The 19,025-nt window shown below is 52.2% G+C and overlaps 1 protein-coding gene across 1 annotated transcript in view; it reads left to right on the plus strand.

The window, feature by feature from the left end:
* Positions 1-18,044, plus strand: part of LOC141129031 (uncharacterized) — a 78,415-nt gene extending 60,371 nt beyond the window's left edge. Inside the window, exon 5 of the mRNA XM_073616761.1 lies at positions 16,096-18,044. Coding sequence (XP_073472862.1) covers positions 16,096-17,754 — 1,659 coding nt within the window. The 3' untranslated portion in view covers positions 17,755-18,044. The remainder of the gene's footprint in view (positions 1-16,095) is intronic.
* The last annotated feature ends 981 nt before the right edge of the window (positions 18,045-19,025 follow it).

Raw genomic sequence — 19,025 nt, forward strand, 5'->3', positions numbered from 1 at the left:
TATATATAATGTTTGGGGGTTCTAAGTAAAGGGAAGGAGATGAGCAGGCAGTGAAAACAGGTAGGGAAAGCTCCATTAGCATTGGTGGATGTCTTGTCATACCAACGGCCACCACCAGAGGGCGCCCGCTTGCAGAAGGAACCAGGAACCATAGGACTGCAGTAGGCCGCAAAGCCGGGGCCTCAATTACCGGCGCGGCCCAGCGCGATCGCGGCGGGAGGGGGGGTGTCGAACGGACACAGGATACGCGAGCTGTGCCGCCCCAGGCGCCAGGTCGCTAATTCTAGTCGCAAATGCGACCTGGCGCCCGGGGTTTGTCGAGCCCTGGGTTAAGGGAAATTTTCAGGATGTTTCCTGGCCAAAAATAGTCCTTGAGTGTGAAACTGGCTTCCTAGATGGTAAGAAACAGGTGGAGAGAATGAAGCTTCTGACTAGAGGACTGGAATTACCTGCACTTTGATAGCTGTCTGTACTATCAATAAAGAGCTGAGGGATACTGTAAGGCGGCTTCATTGAGAAATGTCGGGTCTTGTGAATGCAAAGCTGCCTCCCTTGATGGGAAGGAGGAAAGGAGGATGTAGCTTCTCATTGTTTGCTTTATGCCCCAGTAAATAAGTGCTGATGGAAGGTATACAATTGTTCCCTTAACTGGAGTTCAGTTCTTCAGTGTTCTTCCTGTGAGGCTGGTCCCTGCCTGATCCTTGTTTCTGGACCTGCTCCTGATTACTTCTCTTGTACCTGCATCTGTGACCAGCTCCCTGTACCCTGCACCTTGTTCCCTTCTTCCCACTCCCTGTACCCTGCACCCTGTTCCCTTCTTCCAGCTCCCTGTACCCTGCACCCTGTTCCCTTCTTCCAGCTCCCTGTACCCTGCACCCTGTTCCCTTCTTCCAGCTCCCTGTACCCTGCACCCTGTTCCCTTCTTCCAGCTCCCTGTACCCTGCACCCTGTTCCCTTCTTCCAGCTCCCTGTACCCTGCACCCTGTTCCCTTCTTCCAGCTCCCTGTACCCTGCACCCTGTTCCCTTCTTCCAGCTCCCTGTACCCTGCACCCTGTTCCCTTCTTCCAGCTCCCAGTACCCTGCACCCTGTTCCCTTCTTCCAGCTCCCTGCACCCTGCACCCTGTTCCCTTCTTCCAGCTCCCTGTACCCTGCACCCTGTTCCCTTCTTCCAGCTCCCTGTACCCTGCACCCTGTTCCCTTCTTCCAGCTCCCTGTACCCTGTTCCCTGTTCCCTTCTTCCAGCTCCCTGTACCCTGCTCCCTGTTCCCTTCTTCCAGCTCCCTGTACCCTGCACCCTGTTCCCTTCTTCCAGCTCCCTGTACCCTGTTCCCTTCTTCCAGCTCCCTGTACCCTGCACCCTGTTCCCTTCTTCCAGCTCCCTGTACCCTGCACCCTGTTCCCTTCTTCCAGCTCCCTGTACCCTGCACCCTGTTCCCTTCTTCCAGCTCCCTGTACCCAGCACCCTGTTCCCTTCTTCCAGCTCCCTGTACCCTGCACCCTGCTCCCTGTACCCTGCACCCTGTTCCCTTCTTCCAGCTCCCTGTACCCTGCACCCTGTTCCCTTCTTCCAGCTCCCCGTACCCTGCACCCTGTTCCCTTCTTCCAGCTCCCTGTACCCTGCACCCTGTTCCCTTCTTCCAGCTCCCTGTACCCTGCACCCTGTTCCCTTCTTCCAGCTCCCTGTACCCTGCACCCTGTTCCCTTCTTCCAGCTCCCTGTACCCTGTTCCCTGTTCCCTTCTTCCAGCTCCCTGTACCCTGCACCCTGTTCCCTTCTTCCAGCTCCCTGTACCCTGCACCCTGTTCCATTCTTCCAGCTCCCTGTACCCTGCACCCTGTTCCCTTCTTCCAGCTCCCTGTACCCTGCACCCTGTTCCCTTCTTCCAGCTCCCTGTACCCTGCACCCTGTTCCCTTCTTCCAGCTCCCTGTACCCTGCACCCTGTTCCCTTCTTCCGGCTCCCAGTACCCTGCACCCTGTTCCCTTCTTCCAGCTCCCTGTACCCTGCACCCTGTTCCCTTCTTCCAGCTCCCTGCACCCTGCACCCTGTTCCCTTCTTCCAGCTCCCTGTACCCTGCACCCTGTTCCCTTCTTCCAGCTCCCTGTACCCTGCACCCTGTTCCCTTCTTCCAGCTCCCTGTACCCTGCACCCTGTTCCCTTCTTCAAGCTCCCTGTACCCTGCACCCTGTTCCCTTCTTCCGGCTCCCTGTACCTTGCACCCTGTTCCCTTCTTCCAGCTCCCTGCACCCTGCACCCTGTTCCCTTCTTCCAGCTCCCATTACCCTGCACCCTGTTCCCTTCTTCCAGCTCCCAGTACCCTGCGCCCTGTTCCCTTCTTCCAGCTCCCTGTACCCTGCACCCTGTTCCCTTCTTCCAGCTCCCTGTACCCTGCACCCTGTTCCCTTCTTCCAGCTCCCTGTACCCTGCACCCTGTTCCCTTCTTCCAGCTCCCTGTACCCTGCACCCTGTTCCCTTCTTCCAGCTCCCTGTACCCTGCACCCTGTTCCCTTCTTCCAGCTCCCTGTGCCCTGCACCCTGTTCCCTTCTTCCAGCTCCCTGTACCCTGTTCCCTTCTTCCAGCTCCCAGTACCCTGCACCCTGTTCCCTTCTTCCCGATCCCAGTACCCTGCACCCTGTTCCCTTCTTCCAGCTCCCAGTACCCTGCACCCTGTTCCCTTCTTCCCGATCCCAGTACCCTGCACCCTGTTCCCTTCTTCCAGCTCCCTGTACCCTGCACCCTGTTCCCTTCTTCCAGCTCCCTGTACCCTGCACCCTGCTCCCTGTACCCAGCACCCTGTTCCCTTCTTCCAGCTCCCTGTACCCTGCACCCTGCTCCCTGTACCCTGCACCCTGTTCCCTTCTTCCAGCTCCCTGTACCCTGCACCCTGTTCCCTTCTTCCAGCTCCCCGTACCCTGCACCCTGTTCCCTTCTTCCAGCTCCCTGTACCCTGCACCCTGTTCCCTTCTTCCAGCTCCCTGTACCCTGTTCCCTGTTCCCTTCTTCCAGCTCCCTGTACCCTGCACCCTGTTCCCTTCTTCCAGCTCCCTGTACCCTGCACCCTGTTCCATTCTTCCAGCTCCCTGTACCCTGCACCCTGTTCCCTTCTTCCAGCTCCCTGTACCCTGCACCCTGTTCCCTTCTTCCAGCTCCCTGTACCCTGCACCCTGTTCCCTTCTTCCAGCTCCCTGTACCCTGCACCCTGTTCCCTTCTTCCGGCTCCCAGTACCCTGCACCCTGTTCCCTTCTTCCAGCTCCCTGTACCCTGCACCCTGTTCCCTTCTTCCAGCTCCCTGCACCCTGCACCCTGTTCCCTTCTTCCAGCTCCCTGTACCCTGCACCCTGTTCCCTTCTTCCAGCTCCCTGTACCCTGCACCCTGTTCCCTTCTTCCAGCTCCCTGTACCCTGCACCCTGTTCCCTTCTTCAAGCTCCCTGTACCCTGCACCCTGTTCCCTTCTTCCGGCTCCCTGTACCTTGCACCCTGTTCCCTTCTTCCAGCTCCCTGCACCCTGCACCCTGTTCCCTTCTTCCAGCTCCCATTACCCTGCACCCTGTTCCCTTCTTCCAGCTCCCAGTACCCTGCGCCCTGTTCCCTTCTTCCAGCTCCCTGTACCCTGCACCCTGTTCCCTTCTTCCAGCTCCCTGTACCCTGCACCCTGTTCCCTTCTTCCAGCTCCCTGTACCCTGCACCCTGTTCCCTTCTTCCAGCTCCCTGTACCCTGCACCCTGTTCCCTTCTTCCAGCTCCCTGTACCCTGCACCCTGTTCCCTTCTTCCAGCTCCCTGTACCCTGCACCCTGTTCCCTTCTCCCAGCTCCCTGTACCCTGCACCCTGTTCTCTTCTTCCAGCTCCCTGTACCCTGCACCCTGTTCCCTTCTTCCAGCTCCCTGTGCCCTGCACCCTGTTCCCTTCTTCCAGCTCCCTGTACCCTGTTCCCTTCTTCCAGCTCCCAGTACCCTGCACCCTGTTCCCTTCTTCCCGATCCCAGTACCCTGCACCCTGTTCCCTTCTTCCAGCTCCCAGTACCCTGCACCCTGTTCCCTTCTTCCCGATCCCAGTACCCTGCACCCTGTTCCCTTCTTCCAGCTCCCTGTACCCTGCACCCTGTTCTCTTCTTCCAGCTCCCTGTACCCTGCACCCTGTTCCCTTCTTCCAGCTCCCTGCACCCTGCACCCTGTTCCCTTCTTCCAGCTCCCAGTACCCTGCGCCCTGTTCCCTTCTTCCAGCTCCCTGTACCCTGCACCCTGTTCCCTTCTTCCAGCTCCCAGTACCCTGCACCCTGTTCCCTTCTTCCAGCTCCCTGTACCCTGCACCCTGTTCTCTTCTTCCCAGTCCCTGTACCCTGCACCCTGTTCCCTTCTTCCAGCTCCCTGTACCCTGCACCCTGTTCCCTTCTTCCAGCTCCCTGTACCCTGCACCTTGTTCCCTTCTTCCAGCTAACTGTACCCTGCACCCTGTTCCCTTCTTCCCGATCCCTGTACCCTGCACCCTGTTCCCTTCTTCCAGCTTCCTGTACCCTGCACCCTGCACCCTGTTCCCTTCTTCCAGCTCCCAGTACCCTGCACCCTGTTCCCTTCTTCCAGCTCCCAGTACCCTGCACCCTGTTCCTTTCTTCCAGCTAACTGTACCCTGCACCCTGTTCCCTTCTTCCAGCTCCCTGTACCCTGCACCCTGTTCCCTTCTTCCAGCTCCCTGTACCCTGCACCCTGTTCCCTTCTTCCAGCTCCCTGTACCCTGCACCCTGTTCCCTTCTTCCAGCTCCCTGTACCCTGCACCCTGTTCCCTTCTTCCAGCTCCCTGTACCCTGTTCCCTTCTTCCAGCGCCCTGTACCCTGCACCCTGTTCCCTTCTTCCAGCTCCCTGTACCCTGTTCCCTTCTTCCAGCGCCCTGTACCCTGCACCCTGTTCCCTTCTTCCGGCTCCCTGTACCCTGCACCCTGTTCCCTTCTTCCAGCTCCCTGTACCCTGCACCCTGTTCCCTTCTTCCAGCTCCCTGTACCCTGCACCCTGTTCCCTTCTTCCAGCTCCCTGTACCCTGCACCCTGTTCCCTTCTTCCAGCTCCCTGTACCCTGCACCCTGTTCCCTTCTTCCAGCTCCCTGTACCCTGCACCCTGTTCCCTTCTTCCAGCTCCCTGTACCCTGCACCCTGTTCCCTTCTTCCAGCTCCCTGTACCCTGCACCCTGTTCTCTTCTTCCAGCTCCCTGTACCCTGCACCCTGTTCCCTTCTTCCAGCTCCCTGTGCCCTGCACCCTGTTCCCTTCTTCCAGCTCCCTGTACCCTGTTCCCTTCTTCCAGCTCCCAGTACCCTGCACCCTGTTCCCTTCTTCCCGATCCCAGTACCCTGCACCCTGTTCCCTTCTTCCAGCTCCCAGTACCCTGCACCCTGTTCCCTTCTTCCAGCTCCCAGTACCCTGCACCCTGTTCCCTTCTTCCAGCTCCCTGTACCCTGCACCCTGTTCCCTTCTTCCAGCTCCCTGTACCCTGTTCCCTGTTCCCTTCTTCCAGCTCCCTGTACCCTGTTCCCTGTTCCCTTCTTCCAGCTCCCTGTACCCTGCACCCTGTTCCCTTCTTCCAGCTCCCTGTACCCTGCACCCTGTTCCCTTCTTCCGGCTCCCTGTACCCTGCACCCTGTTCCCTTCTTCCGGCTCCCTGTACCCTGCACCCTGTTCCCTTCTTCCGGCTCCCTGTACCCTGCACCCTGTTCCCTTCTTCCGGCTCCCTGTACCCTGCACCCTGTTCCCTTCTTCCGGCTCCCTGTACCCTGCACCCTGTTCCCTTCTTCCAGCTCCCTGTACCCTGCACCCTGTTCTCTTCTTCCAGCTCCCTGTACCCTGCACCCTGTTCCCTTCTTCCAGCTCCCTGTACCCTGCACCCTGTTCCCTTCTTCCAGCTCCCTGTACCCTGCACCCTGTTCCCTTCTTCCAGCTCCCTGTACCCTGCACCCTGTTCCCTTCTTCCGGCTCCCTGTACCTTGCACCCTGTTCCCTTCTTCCAGCTCCCTGCACCCTGTTCCCTTCTTCCAGCTCCCAGTACCCTGCACCCTGTTCCCTTCTTCCAGCTCCCAGTACCCTGCGCCCTGTTCCCTTCTTCCAGCTCCCTGTACCCTGCACCCTGTTCCCTTCTTCCAGCTCCCTGTACCCTGCACCCTGTTCCCTTCTTCCAGCTCCCTGTACCCTGCACCCTGTTCCCTTCTTCCATCTCCCTGTACCCTGCACCCTGTTCCCTTCTTCCAGCTCCCTGTACCCTGCACCCTCTTCTCTTCTTCCAGCTCCCTGTACCCTGCACCCTGTTCCCTTCTTCCAGCTCCCTGTGCCCTGCACCCTGTTCCCTTCTTCCAGCTCCCTGTACCCTGTTCCCTTCTTCCAGCTCCCAGTACCCTGCACCCTGTTCCCTTCTTCCCGATCCCAGTACCCTGCACCCTGTTCCCTTCTTCCAGCTCCCTGTACCCTGTTCCCTTCTTCCAGCTCCCAGTACCCTGCACCCTGTTCCCTTCTTCCCGATCCCAGTACCCTGCACCCTGTTCCCTTCTTCCAGCTCCCTGTACCCTGCACCCTGTTCTCTTCTTCCAGCTCCCTGTACCCTGCACCCTGTTCCCTTCTTCCAGCTCCCTGTACCCTGCACCCTGTTCCCTTCTTCCGGCTCCCTGTACCCTGCACCCTGTTCCCTTCTTCCAGCTCCCTGCACCCTGCACCCTGTTCCCTTCTTCCAGCTCCCAGTACCCTGTGCCCTGTTCCCTTCTTCCAGCTCCCTGTACCCTGCACCCTGTTCCCTTCTTCCAGCTCCCTGTACCCTGTTCCCTTCTTCCAGCTCCCAGTACCCTGCACCCTGTTCCCTTCTTCCAGCTCCCTGTACCCTGCACCCTGTTCTCTTCTTCCCAGTCCCTGTACCCTGCACCCTGTTCCCTTCTTCCAGCTCCCTGTACCCTGCACCCTGTTCCCTTCTTCCAGCTCCCTGTACCCTGCACCCTGTTCCCTTCTTCCAGCTAACTGTACCCTGCACCCTGTTCCCTTCTTCCAGCTAACTGTACCCTGCACCCTGTTCCCTTCTTCCCGATCCCTGTACCCTGCACCCTGTTCCCTTCTTCCAGCTCCCTGTACCCTGCACCCTGCACCCTGTTCCCTTCTTCCAGCGCCCTGTACCCTGCACCCTGTTCCCTTCTTCCAGCTCCCTGTACCCTGTTCCCTTCTTCCAGCGCCCTGTACCCTGCACCCTGTTCCCTTCTTCCGGCTCCCTGTACCCTGCACCCTGTTCCCTTCTTCCGGCTCCCTGTACCCTGCACCCTGTTCCCTTCTTCCAGCTCCCTGTACCCTGCACCCTGTTCCCTTCTTCCAGCTCCCAGTACCCTGCGCCCTGTTCCCTTCTTCCAGCTCCCTGTACCCTGCACCCTGTTCCCTTCTTCCAGCTCCCTGTACCCTGCGCCCTGTTCCCTTCTTCCAGCTCCCTGTACCCTGCACCCTGTTCCCTTCTTCCAGCTCCCTGTACCCTGCGCCCTGTTCCCTTCTTCCAGCTCCCAGTACCCTGCACCCTGTTCCCTTCTTCCAGCTCCCTGTACCCTGCACCCTGTTCCCTTCTTCCAGCTCCCAGTACCCTGCACCCTGTTCCCTTCTTCCAGCTCCCTGTACCCTGTTCCCTTCTTCCAGCTCCCAGTACCCTGCACCCTGTTCCCTTCTTCCAGCTCCCAGTACCCTGCACCCTGTTCCCTTCTTCCAGCTCCCTGTACCCTGCACCCTGTTCCCTTCTTCCAGCTCCCTGTACCCTGTTCCCTTCTTCCAGCTCCCAGTACCCTGCACCCTGTTCCCTTCTTCCCGATCCCAGTACCCTGCACCCTGTTCCCTTCTTCCAGCTCCCTGTACCCTGTTCCCTTCTTCCAGCTCCCAGTACCCTGCACCCTGTTCCCTTCTTCCCGATCCCAGTACCCTGCACCCTGTTCCCTTCTTCCAGCTCCCTGTACCCTGCACCCTGTTCTCTTCTTCCAGCTCCCTGTACCCTGCACCCTGTTCCCTTCTTCCAGCTCCCTGCACCCTGCACCCTGTTCCCTTCTTCCAGCTCCCAGTACCCTGCGCCCTGTTCCCTTCTTCCAGCTCCCTGTACCCTGCACCCTGTTCCCTTCTTCCAGCTCCCAGTACCCTGCACCCTGTTCCCTTCTTCCAGCTCCCTGTACCCTGTTCCCTTCTTCCAGCTCCCAGTACCCTGCACCCTGTTCCCTTCTTCCAGCTCCCTGTACCCTGCACCCTGTTCCCTTCTTCCCAGTCCCTGTACCCTGCACCCTGTTCCCTTCTTCCCAGTCCCTGTACCCTGCACCCTGTTCCCTTCTTCCAGCTCCCTGTACCCTGCACCCTGTTCCCTTCTTCCAGCTAACTGTACCCTGCACCCTGTTCCCTTCTTCCCGATCCCTGTACCCTGCACCCTGTTCCCTTCTTCCGGCTCCCTGTACCCTGCACCCTGTTCCCTTCTTCCAGCTCCCTGTACCCTGCACCCTGTTCCCTTCTTCCAGCTCCCTGTACCCTGCACCCTGTTCCCTTCTTCCAGCTCCCTGTACCCTGCACCCTGTTCCCTTCTTCCAGCTCCCTGTACCCTGCACCATGTTCCCTTCTTCGAGCTCCCTGTATCGTGCACCCTGTTCCCTTCTTTCAGCTCCCTGTACCCTGCACCCTGTTCCCTTCTACCAGCTCCCTGTACCCTGCACCCTGTTCCCTTCTTCCAGCTCCCAGTACCCTGCACCCTGTTCCCTTCTTCCAGCTCCCAGTACCCTGCACCCTGTTCCCTTCTTCCAGCTCCCTGTACCCTGCACCCTGTTCCCTTCTTCCAGCTCCCTGTACCCTGCACCCTGTTCCCTTCTTCCAGCTCCCTGTACCCTGCACCCTGTTCCCTTCTTCCAGCTCCCTGCACCCTGTTCCCTTCTTCCAGCTCCCTGCACCCTGTTCCCTTCTTCCAGCTCCCTGCACCCTGTTCCCTTCTTCCAGCTCCCTGCACCCTGTTCCCTTCTTCCAGCTCCCTGTACCCTGTTCCCTTCTTCCAGCTCCCTGTACCCTGCACCCTGTTCCCTTCTTCCAGCTCCCTGTACCCTGCACCCTGTTCCCTTCTTCCGGCTCCCAGTACCTTGCTCCCTGATACCCCTGTTTATTGTCCAGTTGTGACCTACATAGCCAGTTATTTGGGTTGCTGCGATTTCATGTTTCAGTGTCACTTATATTGTTGATGGTTTACTGGTGTTGGTGTCAGAATTGTGTTATTTGTCCTAATAAACCTCATTTACCTTCTTTCAGCCTACGGGCTTAAGGGTCAATGGTCAGCTTGGCGAGTGAAGGGGAGGCTGGAGGGGAGCCTTGAGTCAAGGGCAGGCAGGCCAAGGGGCTTGGTGCAGTGGTGTAGCGTGGGTTGTCAGCACCCGGGGCAAGGCAAGTAATCCCCCCCCCTCTAACCTGTGGACTTCTAGCACTCCCCGAGTCCCTTCCAATACAATAGTACTGACCTACCTGATTCCTATACTGACCACTACACTTTACTGTCCACTACACTATACTGATAACTATACTACACTACACTGACCTCCATACTAAACTACACTACACTAACCACTGTACTGTCCACTATACTGACCACTATACTACACTAAACTGACCACCATCCTACACTGCACTGACCACTATACTACACTGTCCACTATACTACACTGTCCACTATACTACACTACACTGTCCACCATACTACACTACACTGACCACCATACTACACTACACTGACCACCATACTACACTGACCACTATACTACACTGACCACTACACCATACTGACCACTTTACTAACCACTATACTGACCTCCATACTATACTACACTACACTGACCTCTATACTGTCCACTATATTACACCATACTGACCACTATACTGACCACCATACTATACTACACTGACCCCTATACTACACTATACTGCCCACTATACTGTCCACTATACTGACCACTATACTACACAGCCTACACTATACTGTCCTGCCTACACTCTCTCTCTCCCACCCATCCCCCCCACCGGGACCAGTAACATGTCTCTCAGGAGGGAGTCTCACTCACCTTCTTGTCCTGCATCAGTCCTGAGGAGGAGGAGAGGACGGCTTTGGCTCACATTGTTTTTCTCTCCCCTGCGCTCTGCCTGCTGCCATGTTCAGTGTCCAGCGCACTGTGATTGGGCGTATGGGGGGATCATGTGAGGAGGCGGGACTTCAGGAGCGATTGAGGACAGGCCAGCCCTACACCTCACATGACCCCCATACGCCCAATCACAGGGTGCCGGACACCTAACATGGCGGCCGGAGCGCGGGGGACACAGGAACCTGAAATTAGGAGGAGGCAGCCAGTGACACATACTGCACCCCTCTAAATGTCGCGCCCGGGGCCACAGCACCCCCTGCACCCCCCACGCTACACCACTGGCTTGGAGTCAAGGGCAGGAAGCACCGAGAGGCTCCCCGATTCCCCTGTATATTGTGCCAGTTCTGACCTACATAGCCAGTTAGGTTGTTATTCTGGTTGCTGCGATTTCATGTTTCAGTGTCACTTATATTGTTGATGGTTTACTGGTGTTGGTGTCAGAATTGTGTTATTTGTCCTAATAAACCTCATTTACCTTCTTTCAGCCTGATTCATGATATCTTAAGGTACAGCCTACCAATCAGGTCATCCTTGCTGGATTCCTCCATGTGGTATCCCTGACAGACGCTAAAGTGCTCGGGTTTGACTTGAAGAAAGGGTGGCATCCCTACCCAAGATGGCAGAAAGGGGGCCTGCTGCAGGACATGTGAAAGGGTCCTTCTGTGGGTCCGTAATAAAGGGCCCCATGACAGGAGTAAAGGGATTGGTGGAAAGGTTCCTGGTGTCCGAGGTCAGGGGGGCCTTTCATGGGGTCTCGGCACTGAAGGTTCTAGACTAGCTACTCCTCTGGATGTGGGGAATGAAGATCCTCACTCCACACCAGGAACCTTAGGGCTGCATGGCAGTAGTGCTGATCACAAAGATACTGTACTGCCCCAAATCCTGAGTCCTTTCTGGTTCTGGAAGAGATAAAATATTTTAGAGTCTTCTGGCTTTCAAGATATAAGACTTTTTTTCAGGTTTTTTTTGGTGACAGGTTCTCTTTAATGTCCTATACATTACAAGTGCTATTTATACTCCTATACATGACATGTTCTCTTTATTCTCCCTAGGTGACAGCTCACCTTTATGCTCCCAAATGTTCCGGGTTCATATTATTATACTATACTACCATTATAGGTTTTGTATACTCTCCCATGTATGATGTCTCCCGTTCATATCATTCCAATACAATATACAGAAGGTTATCTTTATTCTAAAATTAATGAAAGTTCATCTTTATACTTCTGTACACAATATATCTTCATGTCCAGGTGAAATCCACAAACCATCGGCAAACAGTTTTCATCTTCTGAAAGTATGAAAGAAAAGATATATATATGATTTTTTTTTTCCCCCAAATATAATATTTATTGATTATTTTTGATCAGGCAGTAAAAGTAGATTAGACATTAGCAAAAACATACAGAAAAGCAATGAGTGGTTGTGTAATCACTAAACATAAGGAATAGTTACACTAAATAAGGAACAGTAAATAATATTTTATAATATATGCGATCAACCAAAAATATAAATGTAACATTTTTATGAAGTAAATGACAAAATGAACCAAACCCTCTAAACACAAAATGATAAATCATACAGATGTAATTTTATACTGACCAGTTCAGGACTTGATAACATTTCATCAATCTTTAAAAAAAGTATTTGAGTCTTTTCTAGTGCTTACAACACAATCAAATGAAAGTTAATACAACAGTGACATCTAGTGGCTGCCATTTGAAATGACAACTAAAACCAACTCCTTTATGACACCTGGTGGCTGTTTGCACCTCTGCAGCCAGGAATGTAAACATTTCAATTAAAAATTCCTTGTGCAAACGCCGGACGGCGCAACAATTTGTGACTGGGCCAAAAAATGATATCACACCCTTGTCTACATTTGCGCGATATCGAGCTTCTCCCTACGTGTCTCACAGAGGCGCGTCCATGCGCTGTATTCAGTTCACGATGATGACTGCATAGGGACCGCTATCACAGGCGCCAGAAGGCAGATTACGGTGCCTGAGGTAAAGGGACCAGGCGAGGTTCCTTGTGGTAAAGCCGCAAAGGAGAAAAAAGCAAAACGCGGGCAAACAGTGAAACTGTGGTGGGCGACGCTCCTCTTGGCGGTCGCCCGGTCGTTCGCACATATTTTAAATGTCTCATTTTCGAGGTATGGAGGCTCGGGTAGACAACCCAGGGCATTCCGCAAGAGGCGGAGTCTGTGGCTCCTCCATACACAAAAAATACCAGAAGAGTCAAATCGGAGAGTCAGCATGGTATAGTATGGCATTGTGACCGATGACGTTGGCGGACAATCTGCTGAGCTTCTGAGATTTGCCTGAAAATGAGTTTCTATTTTACTTCCCAATATTCTCTATGGGCGTTCCCTTCTGTCATTCCATAGAAAACAATAATAATCCCACTTCATCTCAATATTAAATATCCCCACTGACTATGGAGAGGATGTCGGGATGTATTGGATATGGGGACATACTACAAGGAATGACAGAAAGGAACGTCCATAGAGAATAATGGAAGAATAGATTTCAGTTGGTCACAGAACCATTAGACCCCTTTCACACTTGTGTGACTTGGGACTGTAGGTTGGGTTCTTATCTCATCCCTTAATCCCGAACACATATGAATTACTCCGGTTCTGAGGATAATTTAATGCAGATAAGGCACCAAGTGAGTTTAATTACCACCTTAATCAGCCACAGAACCCGGGTAATTATTATGTGTTGGGGTTTAAAGGGATGAGGTGACAACCCTAGTGCAAAGTCACATGACAAGTGGTCCCCCATGATCTCCAATGAGCACCGCTCATATCTGTGCCACTTCAGATTAGTCCCTGTACTACTTTGGTGAGACTTTGATGTGACTGGAGGTCCATAGACCCAACATTACACAGGCATTGCTTCAAGTCATGTGACTTACATCAGAGGTTCTCATCTCCTGTCCTCAGGACCCACCAACAGGTCAGGTCTGCAAGATAACTGAAACACATCACAGGTGATATCATTTGCTGCTCAGTGATTGCAGTATTCTAGTCTGCATCTCCCCCAAGGTAATACTTAAAATCTGGCCTGTTAGTGGGTCCTGAGGACAGGAGATGACCTAGATCAGTGCTTCTCAACCCTGTCCTCAAGTACCCCCAACAGGCCATGTTTGCAGGTTTTCCTTCATCTTGCACAGGTGCTTTAAATCAGAGTGAATGGTTTGGTATTTTGGAGAGATATTTTATCTAAGAGAAATTCCCAAAACATGATGTCCTGTTGGGGGTACTTGAGGACTGAGGTTGAGAACCACTTCCATACAGGTCGTACGAGTGTGAAAGGGGCCTTAGTCCTACCAAATATATCCTTACATGACATCCTCTCCATATTCACTGGTGATCTTTAATATTGGGATTATTTGGGATTATTATTGTTTTCAATGGAATGATGAGGATGAAGGACAGAAGGGAATGTCCATAGAGTATAATGGGATGTAAAATACTCATTTGCAGACAAATCTGAGATGCTCAGCATTTTTGTTTTCTAAGGAATGAAAGAATGAAATGTCCATAGAGTATAATGTACATCAACTTTTCTTGTAGACAAATCTGAAAGATATAAGAAGTAAAGGGACATGTATCCCTTCTGAGACCACGGCCTCATTCAGAGGCTTTGTGTTTATATAATAACACACACATGGGTAGTGGCGCAGCCTATTAGGTGTTTTTAAATAAAACAAAAGTCCATCTAAAAGTCCTTTGATCTAATCAGCTCTGTGTAAAGGAACAGAACAGTCCACTGTATCAGGGCCAGCCTTGCAGGGGAAGTGGAAGAAGACTCCAGACATGCAGAAAAAGAGAGAGAAGACACAGGCGCCTATGTAATCAGGTACATATGGATCCAATGAACCATGCTAACGTCCGTCCAGGCTGTGTGTTTGACCCTCGCCTCCCATATCCAGATGGTGTTGTTGGAAGTCCTGGCCAGCAAAATACTGTGGCGCTTAAGCGGGATCCAAACTGAGGCTTGGAGCACAGCTGAGGTCCGATGGAGAGGGCTGGACCGCAGCGCTGGGAGTGATGTTGTCACTGGCGTGCTTGCGACACGTTTCAGGGCATGCGCACTGGGGAGATGTACACAGTGCACCCTCCTTTGTCAAGCTGGGAAAAGCCTTTTATGTGCCTTGTAGACGCTGCCATCTAGTGGAGAGAGTTAATTAATACTAATACTAGTATATAAACAATATATGTGTCCATATATACAGTATCTCACAAAAGTCAGTACGCCCCTCAGTCACATTTTTGTAAATATTTGATTCTATCTTTTCATGTGACAACACTGAAGAAATGACACTTGTCTACAATGTAAAGTAGTGAGTGTACAGCTTGTATAACAGTGTAAATTTGCTGTCCCTTCAAATTAACTCAACACACAGCCATTAATGTCTAAATCGCTGGCAACAAAAGTCAGTACACCCCTAAGTGAAAATGTCCAAATTGGGCCCAAAGTGTCAATTTGTGTGGCCACCATTATTTTCCAGCATTGCCTTAACCCTCTTGGGCATGGAGGTCACCAGAGCTTCACAGGTTGTCACTGGAGTCCTCTTCCACTCCTCCATGACGACATCACAGAGCTGGTGGATGTTAGCTCCTCCACCTTCCATTTGAGGATGTCCCACAGATGCTCAGTAGGGTTTAGGTCTGGAGACATGCTTGGCCAGTCCATCACCTTTACCCTCAGCTTCTTTAGCAAGGCAGTGGTGGTCTTGGAGGTGTGTTTGGGGTGGTTATCATGTTGGAATATTGCCCTGCGGTCCAGTCTCTGAAGGGAGGGGATCATGCTCTTCTTCAGTATGTCACAGTACATGTTGGTATTCATGGTTCCCTCAATGATCTGTAGCTCCCCAGTGCCGGCACAACTCATGCATCCCCAGACCATGACACCCCCACCACCATGCTTGACTGTAGGCAAGACACACTTGTCTTTGTCCTCCTCACCTGGTTGCCGCCACACACGCTTCTCACCATCTGAACCAAATACGTTTATCTTGGTCTCATCAGACCACAGAACATGGTTCCAGTAATCCATGTCCTTAGTCTGCTTGTCTTCAGCAAACTGTTTGCGGTCTTTCTTGTGCATCATCTTTAGAAGAGGCTTCCTTCTGGGAGAACAGCCACGCAGACCAATTTGATGCAGTGTGCGGTGTATGGTCTGAGCACTGACAGGCTGACCCCCCCCCACCCCTACAACCTCTGCAGCAATGCTGGCAGGACTCGTACGTCTATTTCCCAAAGACAACCTCTGGATATGATGCTGAGCACGTGACCTCAACTTCTTTGGTGGACCATGGTGAGGCCTGTTCGGAGTGGAACCTGTCCTGTTATACCGCTGTATGGTCTTGGCCACCGTGCTGCAGCTCAGTTTCAGGGTCTTGGAAATCTTCTTATAGTCTAGGCCATCTTTATGTAGAGCAACAATTCTTTTTTTTCAGATCCTCAGAGAGTTCTTTCCATGAGGTGCCATGTTGAACTTCCAGTGACCAGTATGAGAGAGTGAGAGCGATAACACCAAATTTAACACACCTGCTCCCCATTCACACCTGAGACCTTGTAACACTAACGAGTCACATGACACCGGGGAGGGAAAATGGCTAATTGGGCCAAATTTGGAGATTTTCACTTGGGAGTGTACTCACTTTTGTTACCAGCAGTTTAGACATTAATGGCTGTGTGTTGAGTTATTTTGAGGGGACAGCAAATTTACACTGTTATACAAGCTGTACACTCACTACTTTACATTGTAGACAAGTGTCATTTCTTCAGTGTTGTCACAGGAAAAGATAGAAGAAAAGATTTACATAAATGTGAGGGGTGTACTTACTTTTGTGAGATACTGTATTATCTGTGTTCTTCTGTATAAAAGTTCCTATGACTACGTGTCTCAGTCTCAGCCCCTCCCTTTGTAGGAGTGTACAGAACTGGTTATAATGAGTGTCAGATACTTTCAGTTTCATTTCTCTCTTCTGCTCTCAGCGATGGCGTCTGTTGATCTGAGGAAGGAGCTGGAATGTTACGTCTGTCTGAACATTTATACAGATCCTGTAACCCTGAAATGTGGACATAACTTCTGCCGGGACTGTATTGGTCGTGTGTTGGATACACAGGAGGGGTCTGGAGGTTATTCCTGTCCTGAATGTAGAGAAGAGTTCCAGGATCGGCCTGCACTGCACAGGAACATAACACTACGGAACATAGTGGAGAATTTCCTGTCCACCCATCCAGATCGGGAGGAGTCCGGGGTCTTCTGTACTTACTGTATTCACACTCCTGTACCTGCTGTGATATCCTGTCTGCATTGTGAAGCTTCTCTGTGTGACAATCACCTGAGAGTCCACAGCAAGTCACCAGAACACGTCTTATGTGACCTCACCACTTCCCTGGAGAACAGGAAATGCTCCGTCCATAAGAAGATCCTGGAGTATTACTGCACTGAGGACTCCACCTGTATCTGTGTGTCCTGCAGGCTGGATGGAGAACATCGGGGACACCAGGTGGAGACTCTGGATGAGGCCTCTGAGATGAAGAAGAAAAAACTGAGGAATGTTCTGCAGAAACTGATGGCAGAGAGAGAGGAGATGGAGAAAAGAGTCCAGAGTCTGCAGGAACACAGGAGGAAAGTACAAGGAGAAGCAGATGATGAAACAGAGAGAGTCACTGTCCTGTTCAGAGACCTCAGGAGACGTCTGGAAGACCTGGAGAAGAGAGTCCTGAGGGAAATCTCCGGGCAGGCAGAGCGGATCTCCGGGATAATCAATGATCTGGTCCAGGATCTGGAAATAAAGAAGGAGGAGCTGTCCAGGAAGATGGGGGACATTGAGGAGCTGTGTAACATGACGGATCCACTGACTGTCCTACAGGAATCAGACACAGGTGACTTGTGTGATACTGAGGATGGAGATGATGAGGACAGAGAGAGACATGATAAACTCCTCCATGATGGAGGGGATCTGGATGTGGGGGGGATCTCACACACATTACACACAGGTTTATCTGATATCATGTCTGGGGTAAATGTAGAGAGGGGGGTTACAGACATATTACTGGATGTGAGGACAGCTGGTAATTATCTACATATATCAGATGACAGGAAAACTGCATCCAAATCATTATCACATCAGAATCACCCAGAAACACCAGAGAGGTTTCAGGATTCTCAGGTGATGAGCAGTCAGAGGTTCTCCTCAGGGAGACATTACTGGGAAGTGGATGTCGGGGGGGCAGAGTACTGGAGAGTCGGGATGTGTTACCCCAGTATAGACAGGAGAGGAGATCAGTCATGGATTGGATGTAATAAGAAGTCCTGGTGTTTGGAGGGGGGGAGGTGTACTCAGCTCTCAGTGAGACATGACAGTAATAAGATCCCATTACCCGGCGATGTCTCCAGTAGGAGAGTCAGGATAGATCTGGATTATGAGGCCGGGCGGATCTCCTTTTATGATCTGTGTGACCCGATCCGACATCTCCACACCTTCCACACCACCTTCACTGAGCCCCTCCATGCTGGGGTATGTGTAGGGGGGGTAGAGGGAGGTTGTATAAAGATATGTGGGGGGAATCAGAAGTGAGAGATCTGCCCAGAGACATCACAAGGTGGATTATCTGATTGGTGATTGGTGGAATACTCATCCAATAGGAGGAAGCAGAGGACAGGAAACATGAGTGATTTATTTATAAAGCTGCAGGTTCCGGGGCCGTCATCTTCATCCTAAACCTCACTTCACTACCTAGTGTGTCACTGACCAGGAACAAGCATGCAGGAGGTCAGATTGTTCAGCCTTCACTGGCTGCATGCTTGTTCTGGGTCAGTGACACACTACATAGTGTAGCCAGGATCAGGATGACGGCCCTGGGGTCTCCACCATCACTGTCTATCTATAGAAGAAAGGGCTATTTTCAGCTTTGGATGGAGTGGGGGAGGATTAGAACCTCTGTCAGATTTTTTCTGCTATCTGGGGCTCCATTAGAGAGATTTCCCCTCACTTCCTGTTCCTGTGACAACATTTCCCCAGACAGGAAGTGAGGGGAACTCTCCAACAGCAACACAGACAGAAATAAAAATCCTTTTCTTTAGTAGAGTAGGGGAAGGATTAGAACCCCTGTCAGATCTTTATTTCTGTCTGTGTCCCTGTTGTAGATTTTCCTTCATTTCCTGTCTGAAAAAATGTTGTCACCAGAACAGGAAGTGAGGGGAAATCTCTCTAATGGAGCCCCGGATAGCAGTAAAAACCTGACAGGGGTTCTAATCCTCCCCCACTCCATCCAAATCTAGAACAATAGGATTTGTCTAGACACACACTTTAATATCCACAATGAGAATTCCGACATTTCTGTCCTCACAGGTTCCTTTACATGACCAATCCATGGATCTGTGATTGCTCCTCCCCCTCACTGTGATTGGCTGTGATGATTATCACTATGAATACAGCCAGTGCTAGTCTTGTTCCTATTGGTTATGATGTGGAGGGGGCGGGGATTGTGGTGTGGGTGTGGTAATGTGGACAGGTGACGGGGGAGGGGTATACAATCTCAGGAAGTGGAAATCCTCGGCTCTGTATATGGGAATATTGATCAATGATTGGATATAGATATAACAATCAGACAGATTGGACTATTACTAGTATAGCACAGACCCGAGACTGGTCCTGCTGCTTGGTCCCAGGTTCCATTCCCTGATAGGCCCAGAGCAGCCAGGCACAACGCATTTCCACCATCAAGTCATAGATCAGGCCTTGGATGTCCTTTTGTAGTTTATTTGCTTAAAAAACTGGGATGGGGGAGGGGAAGTTTTAGGATACTCCAAAATGTGTAATAAACTGTAATGGAGGACAGTAAATCT

The sequence above is a fragment of the Aquarana catesbeiana genome, linkage group LG01 (assembly GCF_042186555.1).
Source record: "Aquarana catesbeiana isolate 2022-GZ linkage group LG01, ASM4218655v1, whole genome shotgun sequence".
NCBI classification, from domain to species: domain Eukaryota; kingdom Metazoa; phylum Chordata; class Amphibia; order Anura; family Ranidae; genus Aquarana; species Aquarana catesbeiana.